We start from the raw sequence: 27,777 nt of genomic DNA, 5'->3' as shown, positions 1-27,777 counted from the left end.
ACTCCTCCCTTCCCTCGCCTACACTGACTGCTCTCTTAGGCCTCAGCTGAGTGCAGCCTCTGTGCTCTGTGGGGAGGGAAGGCAATGAAGCTGTGTTGTAGTTTAGCTATGAAACGTTCCCCATAAGCTTGTGCATTCAGTTCTTGGTCCCCAGGCAATAGTACTGGAAAACCGTGGGAGGGGAGGGAAGTTGGGAATGTGGTACAGGGTTCTGTCTTGTCCCAGCCTCCCCCCACAACTTGTGTGTGTGTGTGTGTGTGTGTGGTATATGTGTGTGTATGTGTGTGTGTGGAGTGTGTGTATGGTATGTGTGGTGTGTGTGTGTGTGTATGTGTGTAGTGCGTGTGGTGTGTGTATATGTTGTGTGTGGTGTATGTGTATGTGTGTGGTGTGTGTGTGGTGTGTGTGGTGTGGTATGTGGTGTGTGTGCGGTATGTGGTGTGTATGTGGTGTGTGTGGTGTGGTGTGTGGTGTGTGTGCGGTATGTGGTGTGTGTGTGGTGTGGTGTGTGTGTGTGGTGTGTGGTGTGTGTGTGGTGTGTGTGTGGTGTGGTGTGTGTGTGTGGTGTGTGGTGTGTGTGTGGTGTGTGTGTGATGTGTGTGTGTGTGCACACTCACATGTGTGAGGGCCATGACTGCAAGTCCCACTTACTAGCTACCCTGGTGGCACTACAGCTCATGTCCACCATGAAGGAGGAGAAAAGGTGAAGTTTTAAACCCTGAGTCCAGCTGACTTGAGCTGAGGCTGCAGACAGACACAGAGACAACTGGGTATTTAGGAAAATATCTTTATTGTTTTTTAAATGTCGCACTACTTGATTTAAAAATCATAGCAGTGGCTTTTTCACAAAACTTTACAAATTGTAGATGTGGAAAATGATTTTTTTCCTTCTCTTTGGAAATCTCATTCCCAATAGATGGGGTTCTCTCCTGGTTGAAGCCTGGCAGGAAGGAGGAAGTCAACACCACAGCAAGGGGCTGGGGCTCTCAGCTCACAGCTAAAGCTCAGGCTCCTCAGCCCATATAGAGGTGTGGCCCCCTGAGGCAGGCCTCTGATTTGAAGGCCACCGGGCCCCTAAAAGCCTAGAGTGTGGTCTATCAAGGCAGCTTTGTGGGAACGAGGACCCTAGTGAGCCCATGGCTTGAACCTCCCTTCTCTCGGCCAGGGAAGAGGCTGTGGCCCCAGGCCACTTGGTGTTCCAGATTTAGGCATCTCCCCTTTGACTCGGTTCATAGAGGCTAATTTGTCAAACAGCTAATTAAAAACAAACAACAACAAAAACAGAAAACAAGCGTTTGGTTCTGTTTCGGCTGTAATCAGCAGATGGCCATTTTTAGAAAAAAGATGACAGAGTTGCTGGTTGTTAAGTCTGCACTTTGTTATTCTGCCCATGGCTCCTTCTCTCCTGTGGTTAAGAAGGGAGGGAGGGTACAGAGAGCGGAGAGCATTTGTTGATCTGAGAAAGCCGTTAAAATGTTTTGCACCCGCAGACTAAAGCTGACGGAATCCCCAGATGATCCCACTGATTTTTATGAGAAACACGACTGTCCCTCTTGGGTGTCTCGAGTCAAAACAAGGCAACCGCCTGATGATTTATCACTCCCATTGCACATGTTCTGTCTTCCAGAAGGGTTAGAGCGAGGGCCAGTCTCCACTGAGCGATTGTAAACACGCCACCGACAGCTTGGACACTTTGCTTTTAAATGCGGCAGGACTTTTTCCTTTGGCCCTGGCTGAAAAGCCACCTCCCTAAACTATTTAGGAAGAAGCAGATGGGAGGACACCCCTGAAACCAACATGTGAGGGGCGGGGGGGGGGCCTCACTGACTGGACTGTGACTGGGCACATCAACAAAGGCAATCAGTATGTTTATGGCATATAAGAACTGTCCTGTCGCATCCCCCCGCAACTGGTCCCCACACTCGACCTGGCTGGACGTGAGATGCGGGAGGCGGAGGGCAAGGTTCCATAAGGCACACGGTGAGTGGCCCCCGTTCCAAGCACCTGGGATCATCTCTTCGCACGATTCCAGAAGTGTTGGAAGGCAGAGGAGTTGGTGACGCTCACAACGAGCAGCAGCAGCAGATACAGGGCCATCATGACCATGAACCAGTGGCTGGACAACCAGGAGAGCTGGCTCGAGGCCCTGCCCAGAGGGAAAGAGTGTTGGCAACTCAGGAAAAACAGTTTTAAGTGTGTGCAAGAAGGTTCTGGCTCAGAGAACACAACTTGATGGATTTCATCCTCCGTGTGAGCCGCTAAGTGAAGCTTTGTGCGGCTCCAGAGCTCTAGGGCTGTTTGCCCTGGCACCGCCAACACACCTTTCAACAGAACATTTTCTAAACGCACAAAGACAGCTATGCAATGAGCTCACCCCATTTTCCCCTTTTTAGCTCCTCTATTACCTTTTATAACTCATTTTTTTCCTTAAGCAAGACTTTGGGGGGTCACAGTGGGTGCTGGAGAGACGACTCGGAGGTTTAGAGCACCAGTTGCTCTTCTAGAAGGACCCTAGTTCAATTCCCAGCTCACAACTGTCCCAGAGGATCTGGCACGTTCACACAGACACACATACATACACGCAAAACCTCAATGCACATAAAAATAAATTAATCTTCAAATTAAAAAAAAAAAGATTTTGGCATCTAAAAGGATGTCCCAGCTCAGAGTGTCTGCCCCGATGGTGCCAAGTTACTCAGCAAAGGTCTTTTACATAGGAACAGATACAAATCTGAGCTGAAGAAATCTTTGCTTTAAGTAATTTCTGTGTGTGTGTGTGTGTGTGTGTGTGGCCAGAGGGCAGCTGTGGGAGTCAGTTCTCTTTCCACCATGCGGGTCACAAGGGAATGCACTCGGGTTGTCAGGTTTGAGGGCAAGTGCTCTGGCCAGCCTGGGCAATCTTTTAATTACACTGGGAGGTGTTCTAAGCCATCCAAACATGCACTGAAAATACTCACTAGGGAGAATTGGTTAAGAATGGAGTTTTCCAACTAAATAGCATGTAACTCTAGCTCTATGGGATCTGATGCCTAACCCTGGCCCGCACTTACACACACACACACAAATAAACCTTAAAAAAAAAAAAAGACAGAATAGTCAATGCAGCCCCTTTTCTGTGGGTTTGGCGGAAGCTACACCACAGACTCCAACAACGCAGTAAAATGGCACCATGACAGTCCACGCTAAGAGCCCTGAACATGCTCCCATCACAACACTACGAGAACGGATGACGCCTGCTCTACGGTCCTCCAGAGCCAAAGGCCCTCGTCTGCTACCGGGATCAACATCCTTCTTTTATTCATTCATTTCCTTTATATCTTTCACAGTGCTGGGGATTGAACCCAGGGCCCTTTTTGCGTATGCTAGGCAAGCACTCTACCACTGAGCTACATCCTTGACATCAGCTCATTAGAGAGATGAGGATGCATCATCTGGGGCCCACAGAGGGTCTCTGTGGGGAGCGACTGGGCTGCACATTCTCAGGCACCGTCTGGGTGCCATCCTGCCTCTAGGCTCGGTGTCTGGAAAACGGAGTTCAGGCAGATCACGGGCCCAGAGAGCCCTAGTCTGACTTCATGCAGCCCCTCAAATGGCCTGGTTTGGTCCCCTTGGAGTCAGAGCCACATAGATCTTCTCTGACTTCCCTAGCAACTTCCCTCACATGGCCAGCATTATGAGGAACATGCTTCACATCGGAGGCCTGGGGCTGGGGGAAGGCGATGCTAAAGACTGCACAACGACACTCCGAACACAACCGCATGCCATCTCTAGGGACCATCTTCTTACCTCTTGGGCTGCTTCTGGGAATATACCAGTAGATACTTCACCCGCAGAAGCTGGTTATTGGTGACCACAAAGTACTTAGGGGGCACATCTCCCCCTTCACTGTGCTTGATTCTTGCTCTGCTGCGGTCGATTTCCTTGGAATCTGAAAAAGGAGGGTAGAGCACACTTTGTCAGGTGGGGGGGAGGGGAGTGGGGACCACAACAACAAAAGCAGCAAGTCAGGAACAGAAATGAGTCAAGGCTCATGGTCCTGAGGCACGGGAGGGAAGGTCAGTAGGCTGAGGGCTGCATCTGTGTTCATACATGAGTTGGCACAGAGTCTAGGAGGCTCTGGCAGGCGGAAAGATAAAACAGGAAAATATGAGAGAAGAAAATAAGACTGCTGATTGGAGAAAACAGAAGGCAGAAGCAAACGAAGGCTGAAACAGCAGATCACCGTCACACACTCTGAGACCAGGGCAAGAGGACGCACCAGGGAGCAAAGCTAGAGTAGGGCTGCTGCGTGGTCCATCTGTCTCTGTCTGTCTGTCTACTCACAAGTCTCATGTACCTGAACTCAATACCCAGCTAAGGCTGACCTTGAACTCTGACCCTCCCATCTGCACCTTGCAGGCCTGGACCATCACACCAGGCTAATGCTGTGCTGAGGATGGAACTCAGGGCCTCACCTGCCAGGCAAATACTCCAATGTCCGAGCTACATCCCCAGGGCCTAGGAGGCTCTCTGAACAACCCACACTAGGTTTGAGCTCTCAGAACACTTACTTCCACTGGGCCTCGTGGCACACACCTTTGATCCCAGCACTTTTAAACTCAGCCCTTCAGAGGGAGGCAGAAACCGACCTATTTCCTGTGAGTTCAAGGCCAGCCTGGTCTACATAGTAAGTAGTGAGAGTCTGTCTAGAAAGCCATAAAAAAAACACTTCCACCATATTTGAACCTGCCCTGTAACTGAGGATAACCTTTAACTCCTGTCCCTCCAGTGTCCCAAGAATTAGAGATGTTTATCACTATGCCAGCTGAGGATTGTTTTGGGGTTTTGCGGGGGGGGGGGGGGGGGGTGTTGTTTTTGTTGTTGTTGTTTGTGATCTAGGACAATGCATTTTTATTTATTTATTATTTATACTGTCTTCTGCCTGCATGTATGCCTACAGGCCAGTAGAGGACACCAGATCGCATTACAGATAGTTGTGAGCCACCATGTGGTTGCTGGGAATTGAACTCAGGACCTTTGGAAGAACAAACAGTGCTCTTAACCTCTGAGCCACCTCTCTAGCCCGTTTTGTTTTGTTTTGTTTTTTTGAGTTTTTTTTGGGGGGGGGGATGGGGCTGGGGTTGTCTTGTTTTTGAGATAGGATCTCACTGTGTGGCTTCATCTAGCCTGGAACTGTATAGACCAGGCTAGCCTTGTACTTACAGAGATCAGTCTGCCTCTGCCTCCCAAGTACTAAGATTAAAGGTATACATTACCATGCCTGGCTTTATTCTTTTATTTCTTTCTTTACTTATTAATTTATTTATTTATTAGGATTTTGTTTGAGCCTGGGTATCATATAGCCAGGCTGACCTCAAACTCACTATGTAGCTAAGGCTAGCCTCAAGCCTCTGATCCCCCTGACTCTAATTCCTATGAACTGAGATTACAGGCTCTCGCCACCACACCCAGAAAACTTTTGGTTTGTTTTGCTTCTTCGTTGTGGATTTTATGTGTATGCGTGTAATGCTGACCCCAGGGCCTTGTATGTGCTAAGCGAGTACTCTGTCTCTGCTCTGAGTGAGAGAAGGAAGGAAGAGCGACAGCACCCGAGCTTTTCTTTAACAACACGGGAAGCTTTACAAGACACGGGCTGGGGCTCTGCGGCAGCAGTTTTGTTTTGATGTTTAATGTCACCGGATGAGAACTTGCTAAGAATTACAGACTGAAGTGAGCAATTGTTCGTGCTGCCTGGCTTTGGAGGATGGCGTCAGACCTGGGCCTGTTCCTCGGCATCCAGTTGTTTCACATTAGACGCCAGAACAGTCTGTGTCTTGAATTCTCTTCTTAGCAAAGCCAGCAGCCCAGTTTGGAGACTGGAATGACAGTCTTCTGCCGTGGAGGAGGGTCGTCCAGGGTAGCCCAGGGTAGCCCAGGGCGTCTGAGGACACCTCAGGGCAGCGGGACTGAAGTGGCTCCTAGTTATCTGCTCTTGGGCAGCCCACGGCCTCAGATGCCCCTGTGCTCATCTGGGGATTCCAGCACACTTCTGGGAGCTCAGAGGCTCTGGATCCACTATCCTTAGCTCTTATTGAGAAACATTTACTAAATGTTAAGTATATATGAGGTTCTCTGCTGATACCAAGCGCCCGGCAATAATGCAGAATTCTGACTCCCAAGGAGCCATGCCCTCTCCTTATGTACTAGCTTCCATTTGTCCTTTTTCTTCTTGATTGTTTTTTGGTTGTTTTTTTTTTTTCCAAGACAGAGTTCTCAGTGTAGCCCTGGCTGTCCTGGAACTCTCTTTGCAGACCAGGCTGGCCACGAACTGACAGAGATCTACCTACCTCTGACTCCCAAGTGCTCGGACTAAAGGTGTGCACCACCATGCCCGGCTTCTTTCTTAACTTTTATTTCATATGTACATGTGTTTTACGTGAGTGAATGCATGTATGTGCAGCACCTGAACACCTGGTACTCTTAAAGGCAAAAAAAAAAAAAGTGTTAGACTCCCTGAAATTAGAGTTACAGGTCGTTGCGAATCCCACAGTGTGGGTCTGGGAACTGAGCTCGGGTCCTCTGGAAAAGCAGCAAACACTCTCACAACCGATCCACCTCTCCAGCCTCCATCTGCCTCCCGAGTGCTGGGATTAGGGGACGATATGGTCCTTTTTTGTTTTTTAATTTTGTTTTTTGAGACAGGGTTTCTCTGTGTAGCCTTGACTATCCTGGACTCACTTTGTAGACCAGGCTGGCCTTGAACTCACAATGATCCACCTGCCTCTGCCTCCCGAGTGCTGAAATTAAAGGCGTGCGCCACCATGCCCCGCCCAGCTATGATCCTTTCTCTATCGTGGGTCCAGTCCCTGAGAAGACATGCCCCTCCTTGAAGGCCAGCCTCTGTCCTCTGCTGGTTGGGGTCAACCCATCTCTAAGCATGCAATGGCTCCCCACTGCACACAAGGGCCTGAAGCCAGGCCTGGATCAAGTGCTCACTCACCTTTCTTCTTGGTTTGGCACTTGACATCTGGATGGTCGATGACCTCACACACAGCTACACAGCTGAGGACTGGGCCAAGGAGGCTACGCTGCCACCCACGGCCATGAGGGCTGTAGATGAGGGCCAGGCTCAAGTCACTTGTGAGGTAGGTCCCCTCTCCAAACAAAGATGTCTGGAACAGCAGAGGTGAGCAGAAAAGAAACACACAAGAGTGAATGGAGAGTTGGCGTCACGAGAAGACAAAGATCCTTCTTCCACAGAGCTGCAGCCATAAAAACGGTCACACTCCCCTGGCCCCTTTAAGACAACAATATCAAATGCCCGCTGATGTCATCAATAGGGCTCATTACTAAACACACTGCCCACTGTGGATTTGGCCACCGAGCCTGGCAAACGAGCTGTACCTTGTGGTCAAGGTCGAGTGGGAAAAACAACAACGGTATCAGAGTTCAAACAGACCTCAGCTTCACTGTCCCAGCAATTACAGAAATTCTGTCTCAGTTTCTACTTCTACAAACGGTGGTAAAAGTTCCTCCTCCGAGCTGGCCATGTCGGCCCACGCCTTTAATCCCAGCACTTGGGAGGCAGAGGCAGATGGATCTCTTGTGAGTTCGAGGCCAGCCTGGGCTATAAAGTGAGTCCAGGACAGCCAAGGCTACACAGAGAAACCCTGTCTCAAGACAACAACAACAAAAAGTTCCTCCTCCATAAACTTATGAGAAAGATTTAAAGACATAAGCTAGGCCTGGGGGTGTAGCTCAGTGGTAGAGCTCTTACCTAAGCATTCACACACACACACACACACACACACACACACACACACACACACACACAAACAAAAAGCCAGACATAATGGATAAAAAAACAATGTGTCTGGCCCAGGCTATCTGGCATATAAGACGGTGGCAGCCACGGGTGGGCACACCATCACGGTGCTGCTGTTAAAATGGACAGAGTAACTCCCAATGTATCAATACATTCAACTAAGCAACACCTAGGAGTTAGCAACAACAAAGCCGCACCCTATTACTTGACCAGAAACTAGGACTGAATGCGAGACCTGGCAAGAAAGACAGTGTGAGTTTCATTCTCTGTTGGTGTGGGGCTTAGAAAACATCCAAGAATCCAGGACGCAGCTGCCTGACAAGGGCTGTTAGGCTGGTTCCTCCATAAGGAAGAATGGCAGGTGTGTACTGGCCAGCAGAGCCTACAGCAGGCACAGGGAACTCAGTCTTCCTCCGCCATGACAGGCACCAGTAATTGATCACGACTGCAGTCATAGCAATGCCATTCAAGGTGCCTAGTCACACTGACTCAGAACATTTGTCATCACATTCTAGTATCTTCTATCGATGGGTGAACTTTGATACTCAAGTTGACGTCAACTGCTGTCTGTGGACCCCAGTCCCAGGAGCTTAAGATGACTCAAAGCCTTGCGCCAGGCTGCTTTGAGCAGAGAGTCCTAGGACATTTCCACCCAACCCCCAAGATAACTTCAAAGCTCCCCCCCACCTCCCCCACCCCTGGTACATGAGCTACTAAAAGGAAGAAGAGGCCAGAGATTGAGGCCATGAACCAAAGGTCTCCCAGATTCACCTAAGCGGCAGGCACACTGCCTGGGCACTCAAATGAAGGTTAGTGGAATAGACTGTAAACTTCAGACAAGCTCCAGGGTAAAAAACGGAGACCCCTGGATTCCAGTAGTCCGGCCAATAGTAGGTCCAGCGCCGGCATAAACAAGCTGGTCGTCCTCAGCACAACCCACCCACACTAATCAGACGCAGCAGGGTTGGAAGCTGTTTCTTCTCCAGCCCCAGGGCTACATCAGCTGCAGCTGAGCCCAGGCTCCCGGAGCCAGCCCATCAAGACAAGACAGACGCGCCTCTGCCTGGCGGGGGCGGGGGGGGGGGGGGGGGGCACGGCACCCACTACCTCAGATGCCCTCTCCACTAGCTTACAACAGCAGCTGCTGCTTCTCCTGGTACTTGGGGCACAAAGAAGCCGCTCCGGTCCTCTCGTGTGCTTAAAAGGGTAGTGAGCGCCAGTCCCACAGGAGAGGGAGCTGTCCCTTTGCCCAGGAGGCCTGCATGGCTGCCATGCCTGTTTAGCTACAGGCCCTAGACTGCCATCTTCCTCCTACTCGTTCCTAGGGGGTAGAATATGTGTCAGAGGAAAAGAGGGTGGTTGACACGGTGTTGACTCATGAAAATGAGAGGAAAACAGTTCCAGAGAAGAACCTCCTGTTGGTGAATCTTGGCACACCCCGAAATTTCTCAGGGCTGACAGGAGCTTAGCAATACTCATGGTCACCTGGGGATCCTCTTAAAGTGTGGGTTCTCACTGTGTCATCTAAGGTGGGCCTGAGGCTCCATGTTTCCAACAAGGTGCTCCTGGGCAGTGCTTTTATGCTGCTCCTCCAGGGTCCACACTGTGGCCAGGGCCAGTCACACATGGAGACCACTGGTGGGTTGCTGCCCACCCCTACAGTATCTCGATTACTTGGTCTGGAATGCAGTTGGCACTGGATTTTCACTTGCTTTTGTGTGAAAAGGTCTCATGTAGCCCAGGCTAACACCAACTCCCCCTATGTAGACCAGGATAACCCTGAATTTCAGATCCTCCTGCCTCTACTTCCCTAGTGGTAGGACAATGGGTGGTCAGTACCACATCCAGCTTACAGAGATGCTGGGGACTGAATTTGGAGCCAGGTGCATGCCAAGTAAACATTCTACCAACTGGGCTACATCCCGAGCTCCCAGGTACTGGTCTTTTTGTTTTCTTTCTTTAAAAATTTTATTTATTTATTTATTTATTTATTTATTTATTTTATTTTTATTTATTTTTTATTTTTTATTTTTTTTTGGTTTTTCGAGACAAGGTTTCTCTGTGTAGCCTTGGCTGTCCTGGACTCACATTGTAGACCAGGCTGGCCTTGAACTCACAGAGATCCGCCTGCCTCTGCTGGGATTAAAGGTGTGCGCCACCACGCCTGGCTATTTAAAAATTTTTATTTGTTTGTATGTTTGTGTGTCTGCTTGTCTGTATTGGCACCTTCTGTATGCAGTGCCCAAGAAGGCCAGAAGAGGGCGCTGGACTCTCTGGATCTAGAGCTACAGGCAGCTATGAGCCACTCAGTGTTGAGTGATGCTGGGAGTTGAACCCAGATCCTGGGCCAGAGTAGCAAGCACTCTAGCTCCTGATACGTCTCCACTGCAGCACTGAGATTTTAAAAGACCTCCCAAACTGTCTAATGCAGAGCTAAGGCTGGAAACCGCTGATGCTTCCCAGAGATAATCAGCCTGGAATCTCCCAGAGATCCTGTCAAAATACAGGTGGCCCCAGATTTCTGAAGGTCAGCCCTGGCTAGAGATGCAACTGCATTTACCCAAGTGGCCAAGTGACCCATGCTGCTGGTCCGCAGGTCACTCTGCGTGCTGCGGCCTCTGTAAACCCGCCTGCCTACCTACTCTCCAGCCCCCAGCCTGGACCCAGCACACCCCTCCCGTGCCCCTCAGCAGGGAGCCCCCAGGTGCACCTTGTTCAGGTGACAGTGCAGGCCGTTGTGGATGATGGAGTGAAAGTTCTCAAGGCGGCTGCCATGGAAGGCATAGATCAGGTCTCGTCCTCCTTTGGTCTCATAAAACCTGGCGTTGGCTGGGTCAAAGTACTCGATCTCAAACAGGAAGTCCGGGGTGGGAACAGGTGTGTGAGGGGAACCCGTCAGCTGCTGGATCTTTTCAAACTTGAAAACATGAACGTGAAACATATGTAAGGACCAGACAAACTCCATTTTGTGTTATTCTTACCCAAGGGCTGTACCCAGATTCCAGGAAAACCGCACACTAGTCTAAACAGAAAAAATATTCCCTAGCAACACAATCAGCTCACCTTGAGAAAGTCCAAATATACTCTTTGCTGGTCAAGCTGACCCGCAGGGGGTCTGGCACATAGCAACAAGCAATTAGGAGAAGCCAGGCCAAAGTCCCTAATGTCCCCGTGACTGTTTCAACGAATCTTTTCTATAGGTCACCTTGCCCCTACACTATTACCCAATCATGAAACTCCAAGGCCTCTAACTCCCTGCGTGCAGCTTTTCTGCCCAAATGCCATCCAATCATATACTGTAATATCCATTTCTTTGTCTAAAACCTATAAAAAACACTCTCAATTGAGACTCGGGGCCACTTCTCTGCATCTGCTGTGTCAGTGCACAGGAGGGGAGGCCCAGGTTCGAACCTGCAATAAAGACTTCCTTGCCAGTGCATTTGGACTCGGCTCTTGTGTGGTCTCTTTGGGGAGTCTCCCGAAATTTGGGCATAACACATAAAGGGAGTCACAGTTTTATTTGGAACACTAGTAAGTGTGCTACAAAAATGCCCCCTCCCAATGGCAAGCTGCCTCAGACCTAGCCTCCCCATATTTGGGAGGTAGAGGCAGGACAATGAGTTCAAGGTCACCCACTACCATGTCTGTTCTAGGCTACATAGGCTACATATCGAGACTGTGTCTCAAAAACCAAAAGCAGAGGGCTGGAGAGACGGCTCAGAGTTAAAGGCATCTGCTGCTCTTGAAGAGGACTAGGGCTCGGTTTCCCGCCTCTGTCACTCCACAGCATCTATAACTCCAGTTCCACGGAATCTGACGCCCTCTTCTGGCCAGATACCTCAAGTACTAGGCATGGACCTGGTGTACATACATACATGCAGGTTTACAGAGAGAGCTTCAGGGTAGCCAGGGCTATGCAGAAAAACCCTGTCTCAAAAAAACAACAAAAAAGAGGAAGAAGGAAGGGAAGCAGCAGGAGAAGGAGAAGAGGAGGAGGAGGAGGAGCAGAGGTGGCAGCAGCAGCAGCAGGAAGAGCAGGAGGCAGAGATCCTGCAAGAATCCCAGATGATGATCCCAGATTGCGAGTGCCAGCTACAGGCTCCATATACCGATTTTCAACAGATGTTAGAAAGTGAGAAAGACTTGGAAGAAGCTGAGGGGTGTAAAGAAACACGTATAATACTGGATCCAATGAAGTTAGGAGCCTTAAACTTTTCTGTACAGGATGGGTTTTTTGTATTAAATCCTGGGATCCATTCTACAATTCATTATTTTGGGCCAGTGCTGTGTTTAGTAATATGAAAATGTGACTTTTACGCAGTTTCATATTTTTTCTTTGCATAACTTAATGTGTCAAATAAATGAATTCATCTAATTTTTTGTTTTTTGGTTTTAGGTTTTGGGTTTTTTGTTGTTGTTGTTGTCTTTTGTTGTTGTTGTGTGTGTGTGGTTTTGTTTTGTTTTGTTTGTTTGGTTGGTTGGTTTTTGTTTTTTGGGGGGTTTGTTTTTTTGGGGGGTTGGTTTTTTTGAGACAGGCTTTTTCTATGAAGTCTTTACTATCCTGGACTCACTTTGTAGACCAGGCTGGCCTCCAACTCACAGAGATCCACCTGTTTCTGCCTCTCAAGTGCTGTGATTAAAGGCGTGCGCCACCACCCCTGGCTCCACCTAATTTTTTAAAAGATTTATTTATTTACTATTTATACAGTATTCTGGCTGCATGTGTGCCTGCACACCAGAAGAGGGCATCGGATCTCATTATAGATGGTTATGAGGCACCACGTGGTTGCTGGGAATCAAACTCAGGGCCTTTGGAAGAGCAGACAGTGTTCTTAACCTCTGAGCCATCTCTCCGCCCCTCATCTAATTTTTTATTTTTATTTTTTAAATTTAAAATTTATGGCCAACAAGATGGCTCAGGGAGGAAAAGACGCTTGCCAACAAGCCCGTGAGAACTTGAGTGCAATCCCCAGGACCTACATGGGAGAAGGACAAGTTTCCCCTGACCTCTACACACATACCACCCCCAATGCAAAAACACCTAGTGTAAAATTAAACACTTATTTGAATACTTAATTGATTAGCTTGGTGACAGCACAGATAACCACCCTACTGTTGCCACTCAGAGGACACAACAGCAGATCAGGAGCCACATGTCACATGACACACTGTGGGCCTTGCTGTCCCAGCCAGTTCCTGAGAGCCCCCCAGCAGGTGACAACTGGCTTCTGGCAGAAACCGTGCTTGGGTCACTGCTCCTCTGGGAGATGACTCGGGAATGGACTGAGTTAGGATCTGAATGTAAAACTGAAGCCTCCCACTAGTGTGGGATACTTTTCAATTAACAGCTGGGCTAAGCCTACTCCCCCCCCACCCCCCCTCCACCCCCACACACCCCCACCCCGCCCTGCTCTGTTCTCCCATTCCCTCCCTCCCCTCGAGCGCTCAGGATAGAACTCAAGACCTTGTGCATGCTAGGCAAGTGTTCTGCCACTGAGAGACATCTCTGAGGCACAGACAGGGCCTTCGCTTATCAGAAATACTTTTCTGAACCCTCTGTATTGCCCTTAGATATTGCCCCAGTGTGAAAACTCATTCCCATGGATGAAGCTCATTTGCCCAACTGAAATACGCCATGGCTATCCGAATTTACACGTGAGGAGAACCATGCTGAACTGTGTAAGTCTCCAGACGTACAACGAGAACCTCTGAATCTGCATTTTCCAACCAGCTGCCCAGAGGGGCGCAGGGAGGTCTCAGAGCCACAGGACTGGCACTGTCCCACAGGAGCCAGCCTTAGGAACCTGTGACCCTACACACCAAAGTCTCACCTCTGCCTTCTCTGCACTGTGAACTGTCAGGATCTTGGAGGATAAAATCCAGCTCACCAGATCCCAGGCCTGCTCGTCTGTGTCTCTGGAGGACTGGAGAAGTTCCTTCAAGTTGGGTAGCCTGCCAGCATCTGCAAGCTGAAAGGAGAAAGAACCTCCATTAGCTGCTGATCCCGGATAAAATGGTGATCGATCGCCCTCTAGTGGTGAGGTGTAAAACTTCACTCCTAACCCAAGGAATTTTCCAAGTTAAAGCCTTCCTAAATAATACCAAACCCTGAAATTTTTCAATTCTTTTTTTAATTTTACTCTTTTATTTTTTGCTCCTCAATACAGGATTTCTCTGTGTAGCCTTGGCTGTCCTGGACTCACTTTGTAGATCAGGCTGGCCTCAAAGTCAGAGATCCTCCTGCCTCTGCCTCCTGAGTGCAGGGATTAAAGGCAGGTACCACCACACCCAACTAATTTTCAATTCTAAAAAGCTTTGCTTTGTTTTATTCACTTGGTTCAAAACATGACCCAGGCTGATGCAGGTTCCAGCACTCCTACTCACATATCTCATCCTGTGAGACATGGCCGTATCCACCACCCAGATCTGGGCTCACAGCCCACAAAAGGGCAGTAGTTAGACCTCTTTGAGGGGCTTTGGGCAAATGGAAAAGACCTCTACCAGCTCCAGTCTGGACCCAGGCCCTGCCCAAGCTCTCTGTCGGAACAGCTGACTTCCAGGCCCTCCCAATGCCACCTGCCCTGAGAGGGTACCCTGCTGTGTCCTGCCTTTCTCGCCCTCCATCTGCCCACACTCTCTAGCCCTCTTTTATGGCCCATTTCACTTTTTTCAATACTCTGTTCTAATAAGCTAAGAGTCTTCCCTGTCTACACTGTAGGACCTCTGGAGTGAAGACACACGAGTAGGGTTGCCAGAGAGAATACAATATGCCCAGTTAAATGGGAATTTCAGATGAACAACAACAAAAAAGAGCTGGGTGTGGTGGCAGGAGACAGGAAGACCACAGAATCAGGGCCAGCCTGGTCTGTATCAGGCCAGCCTGGTCTATATCGGGAGTTCCATGACAACCAATGCTACACGGCAAGAACTTATCTCACTGAATAAATAACCTAAATGATTTCTGAGGCACAGTGTCTCACTATGTAGTTCAGGCTGGCCTGGAAGCCATCATGTAGAGCAGGCTAGCCTCAAGCTCCACACTCTCCAGTGCAAGGACTTCAGGGTGTGCCACCATGCTGGGTTTATGTGGTGCAGGGGTGGAGCCCAGGGCTTCATGAAAGCCAGGCAAGCACTTACCAAGTGAGCTACGTCCCTATCTCAATAATAACTCATTTTAGCTGGGTGGAAGTGGTCCCCACCTTTAATCCCGGCACTCAGGAGACAGAGGCAGGTGGGGTCTTTGTGAGTTCAAGGCCAGTCTGGTCTACAGAGTAAGTCCAGGATAGCCAGGGCTACACAGAGAAACCCTAGCTGGAGAAAACAAAACAAACAGAACAAAATGTATTTTAAAGGCAAGGAAACTGAAGTTCGGAGTCCTAAGTGCCTTGCCCAGGGTCATGAAGCTAGCTGTTCCATGGCGGGACAGGAGTACATGAAGCCAGGAGGCCAGACTGCAGGCTTCCTAGCCTCAACATCCCGCTACTGGATGAACAGCGATGTTCAGGGACAGCCTAGGCAAAGGAAGAATTGGGCCAGACTTCACTGCTTGGAATACTAACCAATCATGTCGTAATCAATGAACTGTCCCCCTCCCCCCACCGCCTCCCCTTCAATACAATCCGGACAGCTACCGGCTCTGCCTGAGGCCTGTCAAAGGCAGAGAGAAAGAAGTGTGTTATGTGCAGAGTGGGATGGAGCCGGAGACAGAAAGCTTCCATGTGGGCAAAAGATCTACACCACGGCTCCTGACTGGATGTGTTTACCAACGCCTGGGTGGAAGAGACTAAGTGTTCAGGAGGTAACGGGTGGGAAGGGTGAGGGGAGCACTGTGAGAGGCAGAGCAACTGGACACCCAGAGGAGTGAGTAGTCAGGCACCCAAAAGGTACATCCTGGGCCCAAACAACCCCTGGGACAGAAAAGTAGAACATGTGCAAGGGGGGGGGCAGGGGGGGGGAGCCTTAGCGGCTGTTGCACAGGAGATCCCAGCCTCACAAAAGGCCCATCTTCCGCCCACCAGCTCCAGGTGGTTTCTGTGCAATGACAAAGCCGCAACGTCTGAGACTTCCCTGGTGTACAAAGAAGTTAAAGGGCCAGAGAGACAGTTCATCAGTTAAGAGCACTTCCTGCCTCAAGAGATCCAGCTATATCACTGCTGGGCATATACCTGAAAGACACTGGACCATACAACAAGGACATCTGCTCAACTATGTGCATAGCAGCTTTGTTAGTAATAGCCAGAATCTGGAAACAACCTAGATGTCCCTCAACCGGATAAAGAAACTGTGGTACATCTACACACGGGAATACTACTCAGCTGTTAAAAACAAGGAAATCTTGACATTTGCCTGCAAACGGATGAAACTAGAAATGATCATGCTGAGTGAGGTTACCCAGACCCAGAAAGACACACATGGCATATACTCACTTATAAGTGGATACTAGCTCAACATAGATGACCTCTGAGAGACTCCACCCAGCGGGGGATGGGGGGGGGACTCCCCCCGGCGGGAGAGGCCTGCACAAACTGATGTACCAACGAAGGACAATGCATGCCGAGAACCCAGACCCCCTGTTCAGATGTAGGTGATAGACAGCTAATTCTCCAAGTGTGTGTGGCGGGGGACAGGAAGAGGGGACGGGGACAGGGGAGATGGGGACAGGACCTGCCTCTGAACTTTGACATGCACTCTGGTGCCCACGATTTGATCATTGCCCCTGTCAGAGGTCTAGAGGAGGGGAATAGCGCAGAAGAGGGAGAGAATAACAATTGGGGTGTAATGTGTGAATAAATTATAATAAATAAAGATAAAAAAAAAAAACAAAATAAAAGGGCAGAAAATCAGGGGGAAAAAAAGCACTTCCTGCTCTTACAGAGGACCTAGGTTCAGTTCCAGCACCCATGTCAGGTGGCTTGAACCTCCTGTAATTCCAGCCACAGGGGACCTAACACCCTTTCTTTTTGGCACCTGTAGGAACATGGCATACACTCATACACACATACACACACACAAATAAAAAATAAATCATTTTTTAAAATTGAAGACAGGCCAGGCAGTAATGATGCACCCCTTTAATCCCAGCACTTGGGAGGCAAAAGCAGGCATATCTCTGAGTTCGCGACCAGCCGGGTCTACAGAACAAGTTGCAGGACACCCCAGGCTACACAGAGAACCCTTGTCTCCAAAACAAAACAAAAGGAATTAAACTGAAGGCAGAAAGAAAGAGATCCATCAGTCACTTGAGCATAGTGGTACACCCCTGTAATCCCAGCACTCAGAAAACAGAAGCAGGAGGCTCTTAAGTGGGAGGTTAGCCTGGGCTACACAGTGAACTCCTGTCTTCAAAAAATTTTTTAAATGAAAAACAACCAGCAAGCTGAGTTCTTTTTTTTTTTTTCTTTTTCTTTTTCTCCCCCCTTTCTTCTTCTGAATTTCTAATTTCTAGAAAGCAAGAGAACAAACTCAGGCCGGCAGTGGTGGCGCACGCCTTTAATCCCAGCACTCGGGAAGCAGAGGCAGGTGGATTGCTGTGAGTTTGAGGCCAGCCTGGTCTACAAAACAAGTCCAGGGCAGCCAAGGCTACACAGAGAAACCCTGTCTTAAAAAAATAAAAAATAAAAAAGCGGACAGACCTCTTATCTCCTAACAGTCTACATTTGTGTGTTTGTCCAAGACAGTCTCAGTCTTCAGCAGAGGTGGAGATCTCCAACTTCCTGCCTCAGGCTCCTGCAAGCTAAGACTGCAGGTCCACCTCCACACACACGAAAGGTGAGCGAAGCTGAGAGCTTGTGACCCGGAGACAGGAAGTGACTAGCAAAGAGCCAGAAGCAGGCAGCCCAGCCTCCTGGATCTCCAGGAAGTAACGAGGCAGCCCAGGGGACGTTTACAACTCCCGAAATCCACAGCTCCTCAATCAGAGGTCCGGCAATCTGTCTGCCGGCATGATCACAGGCGATGCTCATCCCAGGCAAAACTGGAGCTACCCAGATGCAGATGGCGGCTGCTGCTGCCGTTCCCCACCCCCCCTCCACCCACCCCCCCTCCACCCCCCTACCCCCCACCCCCCTACCCCGCTACCTCCACCCACCCCCCACCCCCACCCACCCACCCCCACCTCCACCCACCCACCCCAAAAAAGGTGCAGCAGGCAAGAAAACACTTGGAAAAAGTAACTGTCTAGGAAAGTGCCAGAAGGGATGAGGGAATGTGGGGGGGGGGGGGCAGTGCTGAGAAAAGAATGAACCAAGGGGCATTGGCCTCCTGGACCAAACAATGACGTCTGCAACAATGAGAGGCGGGGCTGACCCAGGAGCATGGAGGGCTGCCAGGTGAAGGCTGAGCGGTAAATGCCGCCAACTCCACACAGGTGTGCCAGGCCTAACGCACGCCTAAGCCATGAAAATCTAGATGGACTTAAAATGGATTGGGGTAGAAAGCAAGCAGATGGGTGGGTGTGGTCGTGAATGCCTGTCACCTCAGCATTTGGGAGGCTGAGGCAGGAAAACTGCCATGAATTTGAGGTCAGCCTTGCTTACAGAGTGAAATCCTGCCTCAAAGACAATAAAATACAACAGAGTCTGGGGTTGTAGTCCATTTCTGCCTAGCAAACTCTGGGGTTAACCCCCAGTACCAAATAAGGCATGCATGTATCTGTACCACATGTGTACATGTAGTCCAAACACGCATAAGCAAAAAACAAAACAAAACCTCTCAGCCTCTGGTTCAGACCGCGGGCCCATGGTGTCCCTACTTAATCCTGCCCTTCCTTGTAGCCTGTCTCTATTCACTTGTGACTAGAGAAAAGCTCTCTGCCAGAGACCCACAGCTACCACACTTGGCTAGGACTCACATCAGTGCATCAGTCAGCTCTCATCAGAAAAGCTTCTTCTTGGGCTGGAGAGATGGCTCAGAGGTCAAGGGCACTGTCTCCTCTTCCTAAAGGTCCTGAGTTCAATTCCCAGCAAGCACATGGTGGCTCACAGCCATCTATAATGAGATTGGTGCCTTCTTCCGGCAGGCAGGCACACATGCAGGCAGAACATTGCATACTAAATAAGTAAATAAATTGGTTTTTTTTTTTTTAAAGAAAGAAAGAAACGCTTCTTCTTGTAGGAGGCATGAGGTTTTGCGAGCACAGATAAACACTGGGGAAACCAGGGATGTTAAATACACAGGTTGTCTCTTCAAAGGAAGAGATGTGTATAACCTGTTTTTCAGCAGGAAGTCGGGGGTGGTGTAACAGCCTGGTGACCTCTGCTCCACCTGTATGACCCAGACCACATCAGATCCTCCCGCACACCCTTAAGACGTCACATGTAGTGAATCTACAGAACTCATCTTTACAACGAATTTTGATCTAACTGTCTTAAGTTTTGTTTTACACACATACACACAGGACTGAGTTAACATCAGGAAACTTTTTTCTCAATTGTGTTATGATTAAATATGCCTAAAATAAACCGCCTCAGCTGGATCAGATGGACACTCCCCTGGCCATGGTGTTTGCAGAGACCCCACCCAGTACATAGAAATTGGTATGGAGACACGCATCTATACAATGTGAGGAAAGTGGGTGTCTTTGAAGCACTCAGCCCTAATGGAATGGGGGTTTTTTGTTGTTGTTGTTGTTTTTGTTTTAATTTCATGTGCATTGGTGCTTTTCCTGCATTTATGTCTGTGAAGGTGTCAGTTCTCCTGGAACTGGAGTTACAGGCAGTTGTGAGCTGCATTGGGGATGCCAGAAACTGAACTTGGGGTGGGGGGTTCCTCAGAAAGAGCAGCCAGTGTTCTTGACCACTGAGCCATCTCTCCAGGTCTGGATGGAAGGTTTTCATAAAGCTTCTCCCCACAAGGCCCGGGGATCTATGGGAAGAGGAAGCAGAAAGATTGATAAAAATCAGAGGACAACGACTCCAAGGAGCATCACCCACCTACAACAGGGCTGATGCACACGTCAACTCACAGACTGTGACAAGACACACAAACCCTGCACGGACTTAAACCAGACAGAGTCTCAACACTGAAAGGAAGTGGACACCGAGGTCCCCTAACCAGGAAGCCTACCTGCTGGGAAAGGGAACCTCAGTTTCCCCCAGTGGAGCGTCACTGGGTAATCTACACACCCCAGAGCTGGCCCCATGCTTAGGTGCAGCTGGCCAGCACAAGATGAACCCCATGTTTTTTGTCTGAATTTTTCCATTTTGTTTGGCTGTGGTATCTTTTTTTTCTCTTACTTTGTTTTGAAAGCGAGAAAAAACATGAAGTAAGTTGGGAGGTAAGGGGAGGAGTATGATCAAACTATATTGTATGGAAAGAAATCCATGGGCTGGAGAGATGGCTCAGTGGTTAAGGGCACTGACTGCTCTTCCAGAGGTCCTGAGTTCAAGTCCCAGCAACCACATGGTGGCTCACAACCATCTGTAATGAGATCTTGTGGAGAGTCACACATGCAGGCAGAACATTGTATACATAATAAAATAAATAAAAATTTTAAAAAAAAAAGAAGAGAAAGAAATCCAAATAACATAATGAAACAGAAATCTCAAACACGTAACAAAGGAATTAAGGCTGTATCTCAGCTGGTTGAAGCACAAAACCCTGGACCCAACTCCTGGGGCCCATAAACTGTGCGTGGTGGTGATGCTGGTACCTTAGCACTCGGGGTGGAGGCAGGAGGACCAGGAAGTTGAAGACCAGCGTAAGTTACACAGGCTCCGTAACAAGCTGGAGGCCAGCCGAGGCTACATGACACCTGTCTCAACAGAAGAAAGGAAGGGGTTAAGGAGAGAGAGAGAGAGATGAGAGACAAGAAGAGGCAAAGAGGAGATGGGTCCCGGCATAGGCAGCTTTGTAAAAACGCCTTCTTTGCTGTTAGTTATGATTCTCAGGCAACAGAATGTGAGTTGAACTGACCTGTAGAAGCTTTCTGATCAGCAAATAAAGGCATCAGGCCTGACCACGTGAATTCCATCCCTGGGACCCACATGGCAGAAGGAGAGAACCGATGTGAACACACACACACACACACACACACCATATACACACATAACACATGCACACGTGAGCCCAGCTGCTACACTGTGATTGCCCCATGCATAAAGCCCTGGGCTGCAACCCCAGATCTGCTTAAAACATCACCTTCAGGGCTGCAGAGACGGCTCAGAGGTTAAGAGCACTAACCGCTCTTCCAGAGGTCCTGAGTTCAATTCCCATCAACCACATGATGGCTCACAACTATCCATAAAGTGATCTGGTGCCCTCTTCTGGCCTGCAGGTGTTCATACAGGCGTAACACTGTATACATAATAATGAATTTTTTAAAAAACATCACCTTCATCACCAACCAGTCTAGTGCACACCAGTGAACTTACTAGGATGGCTGGAAGGAGGCGGTTGATACTGGAGCAGAGACCCCACCCCCACCCCTCCATTTCTCCACACTCCTCCCACAGCTGAGGCATCTTTCCCAGCACTTATCCTCCAGAAGGTACTACCCAGGCCTTTTGGAACTGCGACATTTTATTCTCCCTGCTCTTGATTCACCGTCTTTGAGTGGAGCTGTTAAATATGGTGGTAATCAGCGGTAGAACACTTGCCCGGCGAGCTGAATGCCCTCACTTTGGTCCCCAACACTGAAAGGTACAGTTAACCTGAAAGACTAAGAGCCACACTTTAAAAAACTAGGTATTGCTGGGCGGTGGTATAGGACACCTTTAATGCCAGCAGTCGGGAGGCAGAGGCAGGAGGACCTCTACAAGTTCGAGGCCAGCCTGGTCTACAGAGTGAGTTCCAGGACAGCCAGGGCTACACAGAGAAACCTTGTGTTGCAGAAAATTAAAAAACAAGTCTAATAATGTTTATTATTAAAACCTATACTTATGATGGCGGTATTATCTAACCAGCTATCGTTGTATTTTAGAATACCCTCATCTTACCAGGGGCTGGGCAGATTAAACCTCCCGTTATCTCCAGCGCCCCCACCCCAGGCCATCTGCTTTAATTGCTTCTGTCTGGGCTACTTTCCATCCGTAATCCCAAAATACTCGCTAATGTTGCTCATCCAGGACACTGTTTTCCATGCAGAACTTCAGAGCTCCTCCTCCTGGTTCTCGCTTTCCCAACATCCTTCTGTCCCCAATGCCCTCGAGCCTTAGCCATGCCTACCTCTTGTCTGTGCTGCCCAGCTGTAGGCCTTTTTATTAACCAATCAACTGTAAATAGGTAGAGCAAGGTTTCCACAGAACAGGTGTACTTGTGAATGTCCCCATCTGAGCAACAAGTAGATCTTGGGGGCCAGTAATCACATACTCCAGACCAACCTCCAACACCCTGTCTCAAAAACCCAAAACAAACAAAACTATTTTCCTAAAGCATTTATTTTTGGGGTTTGTTGTTGTTGTTGTTGTTGTTTGTTTTGTTTGAGGTTTTTTTTTTTCCTTTTTTTGGTTTTTCAAGACAGGGTAGCCTTGGCTGTCCTGGACTCCCTCCGTAGACCAGGCTGGCCTCAAACTCATAGCGATCCACCTGCCTCTGCCTCTCCCTAAAGCATTCTTATTAGACAAGACCAAACCTAAGTGCTATAATTTCCTCCCTACCCAGCACCTACCTACCTGTGGGATCCCTCAAGGCAGTTCATAGGAAAATTAAAATGTTACAGATGATCTACACACGGTAAGAATCCCAGTGCTAGGGCTCTAGGGATTAATTAAACATATGCTGTATGGACGATACCCAGACATCAGGGGGTTCTGCTTGTTTTATAGCTTCCTCGGTGACTTCAATGTCAGACAAGGCTGAGAGCCTCTTAAGAGTGATCTACCCTGTAAATGCCAACATCCAGGTTTGTTTGGTTTTTTTGTTTTTGTTTTTCTGGTTTTTCAAGCCAGAGTTTCTCTGTGTAGCCTTGGCTGTCCTGGACTCGCATTGTAGACCAGGATGGCCTCAAACTCACAGGGATCCACCTGCCTCTGCCTCCCAAGTGCTGGGATTAAAGGCGCGCGCCATCACCATCCGGCCAATATCTAGTTTTTAATCTGAAAATAATCAAAGGCCTTCCTCACAAAGCTTCACTAGAATTTGAACCAGCAACATCATGTCTCGAGAGTTTGTCTCAAGAAGACATGAGGAATATGAACAATCCTTTACATAGAAGGGGGTTTTATTGTGGCATTATTTGTGAGAGCAGTTTTTTATTTACTTTTATTTTTTGAGACAGGGTTTCTCTATGTAGCCTTGGCTGTCCTGGACTCACTTTGTAGACCAGGCTGGCCTCGAACTCACAGAGGTCCTCCTGCCTCTGCCTCCTGAGGGCTGGGATTAAAGGTATGTGCCTCTGTGCCCAGCTGTGAGAACCATTTTTTTTAAGTTATGAAAGAAGCATAGTAGTGTACACCTGTGATCCCAGTAGTGTGTGTGTGTGTGAGTGTGTGTGTCTGTCTGTCTGTCTGTGTGCCTGTGTGTCGCTGTGTGTGTGTGTCTGTACGTGTGCCACAGTGACTGTGGAGGTCACAGGACAACTTTCAGGAGTGAGTTCTCTCCTGCCACTGTGAATTCCAGGGACAAACCCAAGCCCTTGGCCTGTGCAACAAACAAGCCCACCAGCTCCATTCTGCTATTCTAATAAGCCCCAAGGTATGCTGGCTGGGATGCGGATGTTGATTTAGGTCCCCACAGGGAGCCATCACCGGCCACCTCCTGCCCCCACAAAGGGTCTGCGGTCTAACAGAACACCAAGCCATAGTATGTTCTAAAGGAAAACAAACAAGCAAGCAAAAGCTCAGCAGTTGTCACAGCCAGTGACAACGTGTTAAATGACAACACAGTTAAGTTTGGAGACAAAAGGCAGAGGGCTACAGATTCTCTGGCCCGATAAGGGCTTACGCAACCCTTGTGCCAGGAACAAGGTCAGAGGCTGCAGCCGGGGCAATCAGCACAGGCTCAGATGCCTCAAACCTGGGTCAGCACCTCCCGGGGGCAGGTCCAGAGAGCACAAAGAATTCTCAGTGCAAAAAAAAAAAAAAAATCAAAGAACTGAGGGCTTTGGGGACAGTGGCAGGGTAAGGCCAGACACTGCCTAAGGCCAGGGACTTGACTCATCAAAGGTGTTCTCTAGCAGGCAACAGTCAATAAAGTCATTCAAACCAGGGCACTAACTGTTCAAAGATACAACACCTAGGAGTGTGGAGAAAGTAATTGTAACTGGCCTAAAGTGACAAATCCGCCCAGATGCTTTCAGTAAGAAAATGAGGGATGTTTTCAAAAAGCAGCTTCCTAAGTTTCCTTTTTCAGCCACAAAATGATGCAGAAAGTGAAATCCAGACTGGGTTTGACTTTCTTTGAAAATTAGCCTTTGGGCCGGGCATGGTGGTGCATGCCTGTGATTCCAGCACTCAGGGAGGCAGAGACAGGTGGATCTCTTGTGAGTTCAAGTCCAGCCGGGTCTACAAAGTGAGTCCAGGACAGCCAAGGCTACATAGAGAAACCCTGTCTCAAAAAGCAAAAAAAAGAAAAATAATAATAATAATAATTTTAATTAGCTTTTGGAGTCACTTGACCTACGAATAAATCTCTGTTGTCAAACCTACGCATGTTTTGTGCTTGTTCCCTTACACCACAAACTCAGAAGAGTGAACACTAGAGCTCTGCAGAACAAACCATGGTGGAAGTCAACTTGCCACCTCCTGTACCCCAACCTGCCTCAGCAGTGTGGTCAAGACTTGGGGTAATCTCAAGCCACAGTGAGGACTGCAAAGGCCAGATGGAGCCAGAAGGCTCAGCCTTTGTTGTTTGGCCTCCAAAGAATCAAAGCGAAGAGGGAACCCAGTGCTCACGAACTCCATCAGTGACAGCAGGAGATTCAACTTAGTGTCCGTGCTGAGCAATTCTCATCAGTTCCCACAGTTCATTGCATCAGTTGACTTCCTAAGCCTGAAAGGCCTCCACTTGGTGGTGATGAATTCTCTGTTTCTTTCTTTTTTTAAGTTTTTTTTTGTTTGTTTGTTTGTTTTTCAAGACAGGTTTGTGGGCTGGAGAAATGGCTCAGAGGTTAAGAGCACTGACTGCTCTTCCAGAGGTCTTGAGTTCAATTCCCAACAACCACATGGTGGCTCACAACCATCTAGAATGAGATCTGGCACCCTCCTCTGGCCTGCAGGTGTACATGCAGGCAGAGCACTCATGTACATAAAAATAAATAGGTATTAAAAAAAAAAAAAAAGACAGGGTTTCTCTGTATAGCCTTGGCTGTCCTAGAACTCACTCTGTAGACCAGGCTGGCCTCAAAGATCCGCCTGACTCTACCTCCTGACGTTGTGTTGGGGCCCTAATATTTTGTGGAGGACATTTAAAATACATTTTTAATGAATGTGGGTGTTTTGGCTGGATGTATGTCTGTGTACAGTGTGCATTCCTGGTGCTGGCAGAGGACGGAAGAGAGTCCAAGACCCCCTGGAAGTGACATTAGATGGTTGTGAACCACCATGTTTGTGCCAGGAACTGAACCAGAGCCCTCCGGAAGGGCAGCCAGTGCTCCTAACGTCTGTCTCTGCATTTCTATGAAACTGCAATTATTTATTAACTCTGTATTTGAGATAGAACTCATCAACGAAGCAGTTAGGCTCCAAGATTTGTTTCCTTGTTTCTTTTTGTAGCCCAGGCTAGCCTCCCACCTCATCCTTCTCAGTGCTGAGATTGCGAGTATACAACTACCAGAGACCTTCTATTTTCTTCACTGAGTCGAGTTTGGCAAGTTATATCTTTTCCAGGTAATTCCAAATATTTGGATTACCGACCCTAACTCTTCAAAAAAGTATATGCCTTACAGGCCATGCGCGGTACTGAAGCTTGTAATCCCAGCACTCAGAATTTTCAATCATCAGAAAGTAACAACACATGTGCACCGCGTGTGACATTTTACACCAGAACTCTTTTTGCCAACTTCCTCTGAAGGGCGAAGTCTAGCTACTTGTAAGGGGAGAGACAACTTCCTAGCAAGGCAGAACAGCTGGCTCAGATCAACGCCCCTTAGGGGCCACAGCTGAGCGTTTCGTGGAAGACTAATGAAGCTATTCCTCACGTCATCCCTCCTGACACGAGGAAGCGGCCACCAAATGACTTGGCAATGTGTCTGTCCACACGAGGGTGTTCAGGGAGTGTTCTTGCTGATGGGAACCTTCCCCAAGACCAGGCTGCGAATGGGGGAAGTCCAAAGGCGTGTTTTCTAACGCGGGTGGAGCCGCCTCCTTTGCCTAACCATTCCACGGGGCCGCTTGGCCCGGGATGCAGCGAAGAACGCTGGGTCAGGGCGCACTCACCAGGGCCTCGAAGTCCTTACAGTCGTGGCGGGCGTAGGAGGCGGGGAAGGGCCGCAGCACCGAGTCCCGCTTGTAGCTCTGCAGCGCCGAGGCGAAGAGGCTGCAGCGGAGGTCCGCGGCCAGCACGTCGCGGCTCGCCGCCTCCCTGGCTGCCGCCCTGTTGGAGAGCTGCATCCCGGGCTCGTGGCGCGTGGCCGGGGAGCAGACAACGCGGGCCAGCGCGGGACCTGGGCCCGGGGCACCGAGGACAGTCAACGGCCGGGTTTCCCAGCCCGGAGGGTGGAGCTAAGCAAAGGGGTGACAAGATGACAGTGGTGAGAACGCGCTGACGAGCGTCCTCTGCAGGACACTGGGCTCGACCGCCTCTCGGACCCCGCCAGCCCGGGGGTCCCCGACCCGGAGGAGCGGCTATTGCACCCGGTGCCGGGCGGCACCGCGGGGACCTGGGCCGACCGGGCCTGACCGCCACACTGCCTGCAGCCACGGCCTACCTCCCCGCCCGCCGCTCTCACGCCGCTCCGCCCACCCGGCCCAGGCCCGCCCCTTCCCGCGCCCTAGCTCAGCTCGCTCCAGCCCACCGGTTCCGGAGGATCCCTGCTGCCCAGGGAGAAGGGTAAAGGTGCCCCAGCCGCTGCCAGTCATCCTCGCCACAGCCACAGGTGGAAACCGATTCCGAACCCGCCCCGGAGCGTTAGCCTTTGTCCAGGCTCTGCGGGGTGAGCCAGCCTCTCTCACCTTGGGAATTGGCACCTGTTGAATGGATCGGTCCCCTCCGGAGCTGACTCGCTGCACAGAAGAGGCACTGGGCGGACACTCAGGGAAACTGAGGCTCGGAGTGATGCAATACTTTTTTCAAGACACAGTAGCCGACCCAATGCCCATCATCTCTACCTTACAGCCTCCGGAATTCTCTGAATAGCTCAAATGTTTGACCTCAGATTTCCCAAGATCCTCCTCCTTTCAAGGCTTTAACAGGAAGCCCGGGATAACAAGCACTTGAAGGCAGAGGGAACAATGACCTAACTAACCTGAGGAAGGGAAAAGACCGACTCCAAGATGACTCAGCAACTAGACGGATAAAGGCATTTTCCGTCAGTACTGATGACCTGAGTTCGATTCCCGGATCCCACATGTTAGGAGGGCACTGACTCCAGCAATTTGTCCTGTGACTTCCACACATGCCCCAAGGCTCGAGAATACCCACACATGAACATATACACAAAATAAATAAATGTAACAACAGACTCCCAACACCTAACCTACTCAAGACTTCACAGGAAAACAAAACTGTTTGGCTTCCTGATCGCATAGAAATCTAAGCATAAGCCAGAACCGAATTATTAGACTAAAACGTCCCTTTAAAACCGTATACACGCCCTTTTTTTTTTTTTTTTTGGTGGTGGGGGCCGTGGGCCCCGTGAGACAGGGTTTCTCTGTGTATCCCTGGCTGTCCTGGACTCGATTTGTAGACTAGCCCTGGCCTCGAACTCACAGAGATCCGCCTGCCTCTGGCACATGCCTTTAATCCCGGCATTCAGGAGGCAAAGGCAAGTGGATCTCTCGAGTTCAGGGCCAGTCTACATATCAAATTACAGGACGGCCAGGGCTCTTCAGAGAAACCCTGACTCAAAAAAATAATCAACAATAAAACTTAACCAAACA

At 49.3% G+C, this 27,777-nt stretch overlaps 1 protein-coding gene across 3 annotated transcripts; it reads right to left on the bottom strand.

Annotated features, from left to right (window-relative positions):
* Positions 1-773: 773 nt before the first annotated feature.
* PARP16 (poly(ADP-ribose) polymerase family member 16) lies at positions 774-27,479 on the bottom strand. Of its 3 annotated transcripts, none has more exons than XR_014779685.1 (7): positions 26,116-26,660; positions 13,636-13,773; positions 10,515-10,721; positions 6,980-7,151; positions 3,787-3,928; positions 1,928-2,146; positions 774-1,405 (listed from the first exon to the last, which is right to left on the bottom strand). XR_014779685.1 is itself a non-coding variant. In XM_084784326.1 (7 exons), the coding sequence occupies exons 2-7, from the start codon at positions 26,287-26,289 to the stop codon at positions 2,011-2,013; spliced, it is 969 nt and encodes a 322-aa protein (XP_084640452.1). In that variant the 5' UTR covers positions 26,290-26,400; positions 26,851-27,479; the 3' UTR covers positions 774-2,010. The 3 variants fall into 3 exon arrangements, 2 of the variants coding, with proteins under 2 accessions (XP_084640452.1, XP_084640453.1); XM_084784326.1 differs by adding an exon at positions 26,851-27,479 and having other exon boundaries at positions 774-2,146; positions 26,116-26,400; XM_084784327.1 differs by adding an exon at positions 26,694-26,790 and having other exon boundaries at positions 774-2,146; positions 26,116-26,400.
* Between the last annotated feature and the right edge of the window lie 298 nt (positions 27,480-27,777).

This window comes from Acomys minous (assembly GCF_964271855.1).
Source record: "Acomys minous genome assembly, chromosome: 5".
Lineage (NCBI taxonomy): Eukaryota > Metazoa > Chordata > Mammalia > Rodentia > Muridae > Acomys > Acomys minous.
Note: the sequence above shows the minus strand (reverse complement) of the source record. Positions and strands in the feature narration are given on the sequence as shown.

What these genes read in the sequence shown, in the direction of transcription:
- PARP16 (XM_084784326.1), bottom strand. Translation starts at nt 26,289, where the DNA reads ATGCAGCTCTCCAACAGGGCGGCAGCCAGGGAGGCGGCGAGCCGCGAC. An exon ending in GTAAGGACTTCGAGGCCCTG is followed by an intron (nt 13,774 to 26,115) that starts GTGAGTGCGCCC and finishes TTCTCCTTTCAG; the next exon opens with CTTGCAGATGCTGGCAGGCT. An exon ending in TGCACTGTCACCTGAACAAG is followed by an intron (nt 7,152 to 10,514) that starts GTGCACCTGGGG and finishes CTGCTGTTCCAG; the next exon opens with ACATCTTTGTTTGGAGAGGG.